Genomic DNA, 11,252 nt, shown 5'->3' on the forward strand with positions numbered 1-11,252 from the left:
CGCCAAACCTGCCGCCGAAAGTGGCTGAGTTTCGGCTCTGGAGGGACTTTCGGCCGTCGAACCTGCAGCCGAAAGTGCCCTGTTCAGCCTTCCTTTTGCATGTTTTGCATGATTGTTTTGAGGTGTTTTAGGGGATTTTTGGGGAGTTGTTTAGAGTCATGTTAGTCCATGTTTGGTCCCTCACTTGAGTCCTCCTGTGTAGGTTCGGACCCGAAGAACTAAGGACCCCAGCAGTGAGATAGCTGCTTCAGAGTCAGCCTGAGGTGAGTAGAATAAACCTTTATGTTTTAAATTAATGAAAGTTTTAGCATGATTCATGCATCACGAATGCCATGAGTTATAATAGGTTGTTTGCATTAGAATTCATGAATATGTTGCATTGCATATTATGATGTTGATGTGGATGAATATTGGATGATCCATTAGCCCTCGTATGATATGATGATATGATATGATGACACGGTATGGAAGTACAGGAAGACCCATTCTACGTCCCTGACACATTGGAATGTTATGTTATGCTATGTAAGGGAAAGACCAGGACCCATTCTACGTTCTGGTACTATTGGATATGCAGAGGGCTATTGGTGACAAGTTCATCCTTAATGTGATTTGTTTGTGATGTGATGCATCCCATACTGTCATATGTTAAAATGTTTTTATTTTTTTGCTCACTGGGCTCTAATAGCTCACCCCTCTCCCTTAACCCCCAGGTTTGCAGGTACGGGTTAGACCAGGAGGTCAGCAAGAGTAAAGTGAAGTCTTGTATGTAATAGTTAGTTGTGGACATGAAAATGTTGTAATGTATAGTATTGAACGGTCATGTAATGTAATGATATGTTATTGAGGATTAGTATTGTGCTTGACCCTAGTATGTATAGTTGATCCCTTTGGTACATGATCTATAAAATGTTTTAATGATGTTTTATATAAACCAAACTTAATATATGTTAGATACCCCATTGGAGCATTTGATGAGGGCTCCAGTGTGAGGTTTATGTTTATGAGTTGTGCATGCACAGGTTAAACTTGGTAAATGAAAGAAAATTTTTGTAGTTATGAGTTTATGTATGATCATGTATGGGATTTAATAGGTATACAGGATATATGTTAGGCTTGCTACGGGTCCCGGCGACCTTAAGTCGATCTGGATCCTAGCGCCGGTAACGGTCCGATTTCCGGGTCGTTACAATCGTGGGATTTCTACCTGTTGGCTGGTGATGTCCCGTATCAAGCAGACAACCACATTACTGCTGGATTATCAAAAAAATATTGTATTTATATCTACCTCTTACAGTATAAAAGTAGAAGAATCACATAAATAAAGGTGCGCTATTGAAAAATACTAAAGCTCTCAGTAGTTAATTATATTTTCTCTACTCAAGGAGATACTAACTTGAGCGACGGAGTGACTGCCGTAAGCACCCACCACTATCTTATTTTTTCTTCTTTGTAGGCTCGAATCAATCGCAGCACAATCTAGTCCCGATCATGCCATCAATCTAATCTCTCCATCACTTACTATTTAGTATTATTTTTAAAACTATTATTAAGAAAATAATATTATTAAATATATTAACTATGATATATTAAAATTTAATTTAAAATAATATTTAATATAAATTAATTTTAAAAATATTAAAATAATAAAATAAAATTTTTTAAAATGCTTTTTCTAAATTATTTTTTTTAACTCTTAAATATAATAGTAATCTGTTTTTTTAAAAAAATTATAATACTAGTGAGTTATTTTTTTTTAAATTATACTAATAATCAGGGTGAGTCAAAAATGGATAATATATAAATTGAATTTATATTTAATTAATATAATAAATAATTTTCAAAAAAATCCATCCTTTTAAGTTTTATTATAATTTCACCTATATTATTTTTTTATTAATTAACTTTCTTTTTTAGAAAAATTAATAATTTTATTCTAAATTTTTAAAATTATTATCAAATTTAATCACTTTGATATAATAATATATATTAAGTGATGTGTCAATTCTATTAATTTTTAATAATATAAATAATAATATATATATATATATTAAAATTTAATTGAAAAAAATATAAAGTATAACAGCAATAAACTTAAATGCACAATTTTCTTTTTTTTTTTTGTGATTGTCTCTTTTTTTTTTTTTTTTTTTTTGAAAAAACAATCGTTGGACAGTTTAGCTTCTTTTTTTTTTTTTTTTTAAATTTAGCCAGTTTAGCTTTAATTGTTTTTTTTTTATGCTTTATTTTATATTCTTAAATTTTCTGTGTTGACTTTTCAATCCCATTAAACGACATTACGACAGGTTTAAATTAAACCTAAAATTATGCAGCAACCTTATACCAATCCACATGTGTTAATTTTTAAAATTAAATAACTGAAATCACTAAATTCTTATTTATTTTCTTTTGCCATGCCTTTAAGCATTTAAAAGCCCCTAAAATATGAAGCACTGAAAAAGTATATTTTTATTATATAAGATGTAAAGTTTTGAATATAAATATAAATCTGCGCTCGCTCAGTTTTAGTTTAGTAATAAGTGTATTCGTCTAGTAATAAGTGTATTTGAATAAATTTGACATTTTTGGTTTAAAAAAATTAATACAAATATTTAATAATTTTTATTTATAAAAAATAATATATATTGCATAATAAATACATTGATAAATTTACAAATAAAATAGTAAATATCTATCTCAACCTTTAATGACTAAGTTTAATTAAATTGAAGATATTTTATAGTGTGAAATTAATTTAAGACTTTTTCTTTAGCAAAAAATATTTTTAGTAATTTATTTTTTTATTTTTTAATATTTGGAGTACTAAATTTATTATTAATTGAAAATTTTTTTATTAAAAAAATTAAACTATTTAAAAAAAAAACTGACATCATCTTTTAAAAAATAATACTATTTTTTAGAATATGAGAATTTATTAATACTACTAAATTTTCAACATATAAACTTATTAATGTTTTTATTTTTCCAAATATAATCAAATAATAGAAAATAAATTATTTGCTTAATTATTATCAAGAAACATCTTTGATAGAAAATACTTCCACGATAAATTATTTTCTGCAAATAAAAGAAACTTCAAGTTTAAAATGTGGCTTCATCTTTCCTCACCGCTATGTGACTCCTTACGGTGTGCACCCCATCTGACCACATAAGCCTGCCGAATGCATAAACAAAATGGCTCGCATTTTTCCCAGCCTCCAGCGTCACCTTGAAACTTCTCTCTTCATTTGTCTTGTTGAATTTCAATCTCATTGGTTCTACCTTAACTTTTATTCCTTGGGGTGGATCGATGCGAGCTTTATACAACCCTGGAGTTCCCACATTCTTTAAGGTTCGAGTCACAGTGACTTTTCCTGAGAGATTAGGAACAGTGATTGCTGGATAGTTTAAGTCCAACAAACTAGTGTTTTTTGATGGGCAGTTGTATGGTCCCTCGGCAAACACTGACATTTGAGTTGCATTATAGCCAATGGAGCACAGAAAGTTTAGATAATCTTTGGTGGTCAAGTCGTAAACCAAGCCAGGGTCCATTGCGCGGCTTGGCCAGATGTGTCCTGAACCATAGATGAATGGGCTTGACTCGTCAGGAAAAGGAGTGGCAAGCGGTTGTCTTACATTATTTCTAGTTCTTGCTGAAAGATCATGAACACGGGTGACTCAACCGATAAATATAATAGTTAAAATTTCAAATCTGGAATAGGAGCAATTATACAAGGAAGCGCTCATACTATGTAAAATTGCCTACACGGTACAACAAGCTAATAAGAGATGGAAAATTACGAATCAACTCTAAAATTATAATGGTAACTAACTATCAATGTTTTTCTCACAAACAAAAATATATTATTGTATAGTTGTCTGTCTAATATGGATTTATTGTATCATATAGGTATATTTTATCTCAAAAAAAAATTATTATTATATAGTTGTCCGTCTGATGTGTACTTATTGTACCATATAGGTATATTTTATATGGTATGAGCGCTTCACTATATAATTTTTCCAAGAATAGGGGGAAGGGAGAGAAAAATAATGTACTACCTGTGGTCATAATTGCAGACTTAATTGCAGCAGGACTCCAGTCTGGATGAATGCTTTTGAGAAGACCAGCAATGCCAGAAACATGGGGACAGGACATTGAAGTGCCAGATATAATATTGAATGGAAGATGGCGCTGGTCAGTTACTAGAGAAGAAGGCCCTGAAGCTTCTGTATAGGCAGCTAAAATATCGACTCCAGGAGCAGTGACATCAGGCTGAAATTTCAGTTAAAAAAAAAAAAAAAGAAGAAATTTTAGGCTTAACAGCTATTAGAGCAGATAGTATGTCAAACGGGGCCTAAAGTACTGATCTTATTTTACTACTGTTGGTAACATCTTACCTTGAGGATCTCTGGATTGATTGAATTAGGTCCAGCAGATGAAAATGAAGCCACGATAGGAGCAGCCAAATCTCCAACTTCAGTAGCACCACTTATATAAGCTATTGGAAACCTGAATAACAAGAGAAATCCTCAAAATGTTGTTTATAATACTGAATTGCTATATATTCAGACAGATAGATTGGACTAATTAGCATGAAAAGCTTACCTTGTGCTATATATATAAGCTAAAATGGAAAGGCCATCAGCTGCAGAAACTACTGAAGTAGGAAGAAAGTGGGGTTGAGGGGAGATCTTTGCATCAGGATACCGATTAGCGAGGATCACCCCAATGCCACCAGCCTTCGCAACCACCCAGCTCTTCTCAACATCTGACTCTAGACCATTTAAACAGTACACAATTTTCCCTTTTACCTTTGCTGGTTCAAGGGATTCAGGAGGACAGAATCGTCTGGCAAGTAAAGAAAAAGAGATTGTTTAATTCAATAACCAACGAGTACATCGATACAAGACTAAGTCAATCCTTACGCGTTGTCAGCAGAGACGTTGGCAGCTTTAGCATCAACAGAATAAACCAAGGGATAGTACTTTCTAGTAGGTAAAGTATTGGTATTGAAACTCAGGCCCTGATGAGATAAACAGAAATCTGTGTTTAAGTTCATATGTTAAACATCAGTAGAAGTTTATTAATTTAAATCAGACTAACCACTAGATTCGAACCTTGAATAGCTTGTTATTTCCAAGGATGACATTGGATGGAAAATCCCGATCAATTGTGCTTGCTGCAACTGTGAGAATCCAGGGAGCTACATTAGAAACACCTCCACCTGATTCCCCATTATTCCCTGCAGAGCAGACTACAAGAATCCCATTCTTAACAGCATGAAAAGACCCAACTGAAATTCCATGACCAAAATAATGGCGAGGACGACTTCCAAGTGAAACTGACAAGATATCAACCCCATCCTGAATTGCAGCGTCGAAGGCAGCCAATATATCAGCGTCAAGGCAACTTGGCCAGCAAACCTTGTAGGAAGCAACTCGGGCATTAGGAGACCCTCCCTTTGCAGTTCCATTAGCTGAGCCCAAGAGGTTAGCTCCTGAAACAAAGCGCCCACCTGCCGTAGCAAGAGTGTGGGTGCCATGACCATTAGTATCTCGGGCAGTGTTGTAGGATGAATCAAGTGGATGGCCTAGAGCAGCTTGGTATCCCTTGTTGAAGTATCTCGCACCAATCAGCTTCCTGTTACATCTAACTCCATCATTTGTATCACAATATCCTTTCCACTTTGATGGAATAGGCCCCATTCCTTCATCACTGAAGCTTTCTGACTCCGGCCAGACGCCTGCATAGGTGAAAATAAAACCCCCATTTGATTAGTTGAGGGAAAAAAAAAGGTCCAAGAAGAAGAAGAAGAGGAGAGATGTGAACAGTACCAGTGTCAAGATTTCCAATAATTACATCTTCACCAAATCTTGCCTTAACCCAGATAGATTCAGGTGGAATTTGTCCATTTCTCTCTAGTCCAAGAAACTCCCATGATCTTGTCGTATGCAGTTCACTCGCTTCATTAGGAGAAACTGATGCCACTTCTGGCCGCTCTGATTTGACAAGGATATAATGAACATATAACATGGAAAACAAAATTCAAAATATATAATTAATGTCATAAATTTATTACTTGAGATTTCATCAACTTCTTCATCTTCAAGTATTGCAGCAAAGCCATTGATATAACTGGAGTAGGTATAGAATATTGCTTCTTTTGCCTTCTCCTTGCTGCATGTTTCAGCAAGACCATTACATTAATATTGCAAATAGAAGAAAACGAGATACATCTACAATGATCAAATGTATTAGCTGCATATGTCACCTTTCCATGCAAGAACCCAATAACTCATAGTAGGACTCAGTCTTCCTACTGATATCCAACGCAAAAGAAGCTTCAGGTCCATGAGAATTCCTCCGCAAGTACACTACATAAGACTGAACAACACATTACACATAAACTTGAGTCACATTAATTTTGTGTATGCAAATGAAAATTAAAAAAAAAAAAAACATTAAGTAGCAGAACTTGCCTTTTTGGCCGCCTGCGTTGGAATATGCAAAGAAGAGAATAGGAAGAGGAGAAGCAAAAGAGAAAAAGATGAAGTAGTAAAGGTACTCATTCTTTTTTCAGCTTATCCACTGGAATCCACAAATTAATTCACAATATAAAAGGGTCTTTGGTCCCTTTTCATACTTTTATGACTCTTGTGAAAAAGCTATAGTTTAAGCGCGATTTTCATTGCTTTATACTATAAATAAGTGTGTGTGTTTTTTTTTTTAAAAAAAAAAAAGAGATTGGAGAGTAAAAATTAAGAGTTTTCAGATTTATTCAGATATATTTATTATCGGACTAAACCTGCAATTAAATATATTTTTTTATATATCATGTATAACATTAAAAACAGCACGAAAAGTAGATAGAAAATATAATGCAAAGGATCAGGCCTTTAACTCGTATCCACTCCCCATCTCTCAATCAATATCTAGTTCATAACTGAGAGGCCCTCCTAATCAACTTGAACGTTCTCATTCACTCCATGGCTTTTATTTTGTACCAACTGCTTTGTTCAGTTGGTCCCAAAGACCAACTTGTCAATCTTATGTATACATATAAAAACATTTTTCTAAACTTGTAAATATATAGTCAGAGGAAAGTTATTGAATTTTAATGAAATTATCAAGTTAGTTTCTTTATATTTAAAAAAAATACTAAATAGTTTTTTTTATCTTTTTAAACATTAACTATTTAGTTTTTTCTCTTAATTTTAGCAAGTAAAATAGTTATTATTTTAAAATTATAAGGCCTAAATAGGCAAGATGATGGTAGCCACTCAAATGGGAAATAATTGATAGCCATGGCAAAAAAGAGGCTAGATTCAAATAATTAATAGCCATGGCTAAAAAGCAGGCTAGACCCGAGACAATGGAATAAAGAGGAAAAAAAACTCTTTATGTAAAGCATATGCAAGAGTTGCCCTTTTCTTTTATAAGTGAAAATGAGAGATGAAGATAAAGAGGGAAAGTTTCGAGCTATCCCAAACTCAAAATATATGCTTTAGGGTTAAGGTAGCAATACCTTAACAGCGACTATAAAACTATTGCCTTATTATTACTAAGCTAATAATTTAGTAGCAATTTAAAATTGTTATAAAAAATTAATTTTTTCATTATATATAATAATATACTTTAATAAAAGTTTATTTATATTTAGTAAAATAAGAATTTTTTAGCCACACTTTTATTTATTATCAAAAAATAAATAAACTACTATCTCATACTCAACCGTAAATGTAGATATAGCGAATTTCAAACCATTATTATTGATTTATAAATATAATTCAAGTACATAAGTGGCTGCTGTCTTAAATCTATTTTTTGCTATGGTTAAAATATATAAAATAACAATTTACAACCGTTATCTTAAATTTATTTTTGTAGTATTGTCATCTAAAAACTAGTTAAAAGAGAGAAGATTCTCCAAATTACTATTAATGACATGTGCTAGGGCGATAAGTATATTAATTGATATTCATGAGTGTATGAATTATTTTAAATAATAAAATGATGTGTAGAGTAATTGTATCTATAGAACTGAAAATTAAGTATTAAAATGTGTATAAATTTAATTATTATTTAGACTAGAAATTGCAAAGATATTATAAGATTGAAATAAAATAAGATAATAGAATTAAATAACTTAATAAGGCAGAATTCATAAAAACAATTAATATTAAATACATCTTGATTTTACTCGGACCTGATTTAATTAATTTATCCAGTTAATAATTTAATTTTAAACTAGAGCAAATAATTTTAAGATAATTGATCATCTCTCCCGAGTAAAACCATATTATTCAACTAAAAATTGTCACTTTATCTCCCAATAATATGATAATACTTAAATTAATTTTTCAAACATTATAATTATATTTTGTTTTTAAGACTCCACATATCAAATTTAATTTTAATCTAATTAATATTCATGTGATATTCAATTCAATTTTCTATTCGATTTACATATTCCCTCTCAATATTAATTTCAAGATTAAATCATTCAAATATCCATAAAAAAAACTCAAAAGCATTAATCTCAAGAACTAAATAATAGTTTAAGTAAGGAAAATCAATTTAGATAAATTAAAAAGAATCCACAATCCAAGTTATATGGCTCTAATAAATGAATTTAGTTGCTCATAATAAAGAATTTAAGAATAAAATTTAGAAATTATCTAAAATTATTTTAAAATAATTTAAAAAAAATAAATCAAAAGAATAAAGGAAGAAATAAAAATGCTAGATATTTGAATTCCTCCTTTTAGATATCTTAAATCTTTCTCTTTGACTTTCTCATGATTTTTGTGGCGTAAAGGTCTCCAAAAGTTGGTAAAAGAATCCTCCAACCTCTTAAATATAAAGCATTTATATTCCACTAAAACTCCTATTTCACAGCCCTAGAGGTAAACTTGGAAAACTAAGTTTTCTTGTTAAATATGGGTTAGATCATTCATTTAGTACGGAAACACAGAATAGAGGGTGAAAACATGAGTTTATTTTATTCTCTACCTTTCAAATGAAAACATAAAATAGAACAAAAAAATATAATTTAATATTTCAAATATTTTTCATACATCAAATATTAAATCGAGACATTTGTGATAAAGAAATATTAATTACACTAACATCTACTGAAAGGTAAAGTCAAACCACCTTTGACATTTCGAATATTTAGATAATCTTAACATATCGGTGACATTTCAAATATTTAAATAATCTTAATATATTGCTAAATAATGTTCTTAATCTTTAAAATAATTAATTAGTTAATTATATTTGTTATCAATATATTTAAAATTTAATAGGTCACACACACATAAAAAAATTGCAAAAAAAAAATAAAACTAAAAATTAAATTAAGTGGGATTTTAATTGCATATAAATTGACATTGAGATTAAATTATAATTTAAAAGAATTACGATTTTAATCTAATTAATTAAGTAGGGACTTAATTAAAATTATATAAGATTTAAATAGTTTATTTATTAAAATTCTGTATTATAATTATAATTTATTTAGTTAATTAGTTAAATAAATAAATAAATAATATTATACTAAAATTCTAGAGTTTTAATATAAAAGAAAATATTATAAGAATATGTGTCCGCTTCGACATAAATCTTTTTTGGAGTCTCTAGAATTTATAAAAAATATAGAGATGAATCCTTCGAACTATTTTAAAATTTTTCAATTGTGATCGTATCTAAATATCATTAGAAATGAAATAATTAAAGAGTTTATAGTTTACAGTAATCTAACCAAAATGAACCCTTTCATATTTTACTATAATAAAAATAAAAAATATAATGTGAATGTAATCCATGTTATCGAAAAATTTTATTTTTTTAATTTTTTTACTGCGTTAAATTTTATTGAAATTGAGGAGTGGTACTATTGATTTTATTTATTATTAGATTAATCTAATTAACTTTCGTATGCTAAAGTTGGTGTTCTTGAAAATTTTATCAAAATTGTTTTGATTTGTTGTTTTATGTTTTAATTGTTAAAATAATTTTAGAAAAAAATTTGCAAAATGGATTCACGATGAACAGTCATCGTGAACCAATTTTTCGGCAAATCATCTACAAGCCTCGAGGATGCTCGACGACAACCGAAGGTCGCTGGGGATACGTGAACGCCGCGCTAAATGGCCGTGTGAGGGACTGAGCCTCCTCGATATCGCGGGAAGACTAGAACCGTGGCGTTGGTCATTCTCGTCGCCGGTGGAACCGAGAGGAAAAGTCGTTCCCCTTCTCGATTCTCACCAACGAAGAAGACGAAGGAGTCTCTCGCGTTGCTTCTTTGGCTGTGGACGCGCAACCGTTGCGCGATTTGCGCATTGACGAGCGGCGGCAAGAGCTGGAGGTTGTCACACTGTGGAGAAGGCCGAGAAAATCTCGGTTCGAGATCCTCTCGCGTTTTTCCTTCATCTCGCGAATCTGTTGCGGGAAAGGGCACCTCGACGCCGGCGATCTCGTCGCTACAGGCTGGCCGGTGGAAGCGCAAGAGTTGTGTAGTCGGCTTCTCGTGCTGGTGGTAATGATGGCTGGACTGGTCGACGGTTGTGCATTGGGAGAGGCGTGCGGCGGCTAGGGCTTTTTCCTAGACAAGAAGATGACTCTAGTCAAATTACAATTTGGTTCCTGCAAATTTTGAAATTTTTTAAAGAAGTCCTTTTAGGCTGAATAATTAATTTAAAATTATTTTCAGTCTATAAATTAAATGGCTATTTCATTTAAAGCAGGTTTTATTATTTTGGGCTATTTAAATATTTTGACAGTAATTATATTTTCTAATTTAATTAGAAACACGAGTAAAATTGTTTATTCATTAAATTAATCTTTGAAAATTTTTAATAATATTAAATTTAATTTTATAATTTACTGTTAAATTCAATTTTCTAATATGATCAGAGATTTGAATAAAATTATTTTATTTATAAATTATTTTTTATTGATATCAACACTAAAATATTGAATTATTTAATTTTTAATTTTAATATATAAAATCAATAATAAATATAAAATAAATTAATGGATAATTTATATAAATTTAATATGATTTATTTGCATGATGAATGATTATAGATAAATTTTGAAAAGCTCAATGTGTTTGGATAAATGAAAAGCCCAAAGTGTTTGGATGAATGATTAATTCATTTTTAGTAATTTTTAAATAGTGCCTGTGTTTTCTGCCTTTTCTTATTATTATGGTTTCTTGTCTTTTTTTTATTATTATGGGTTG

The 11,252-nt window shown here is 30.7% G+C and overlaps 1 protein-coding gene across 1 annotated transcript; it reads right to left on the reverse strand.

The window, feature by feature from the left end:
* Positions 1-2,992: 2,992 nt before the first annotated feature.
* On the reverse strand, positions 2,993-6,726 carry LOC110618550 (subtilisin-like protease SBT5.3). The gene is made up of 10 exons (XM_021761696.2): positions 6,484-6,726; positions 6,276-6,388; positions 6,084-6,181; positions 5,839-6,003; positions 5,122-5,747; positions 4,930-5,027; positions 4,610-4,852; positions 4,402-4,513; positions 4,063-4,276; positions 2,993-3,653 (listed from the first exon to the last, which is right to left on the reverse strand). Exons 1-10 carry the CDS (start codon positions 6,571-6,573, stop codon positions 3,103-3,105), a joined length of 2,310 nt encoding a protein of 769 aa, XP_021617388.1. The 5' UTR covers positions 6,574-6,726; the 3' UTR covers positions 2,993-3,102.
* Positions 6,727-11,252: the final 4,526 nt, after the last annotated feature.

The sequence above is a fragment of the Manihot esculenta genome, chromosome 9 (genome assembly GCF_001659605.2).
Source record: "Manihot esculenta cultivar AM560-2 chromosome 9, M.esculenta_v8, whole genome shotgun sequence".
NCBI lineage: Eukaryota > Viridiplantae > Streptophyta > Magnoliopsida > Malpighiales > Euphorbiaceae > Manihot > Manihot esculenta.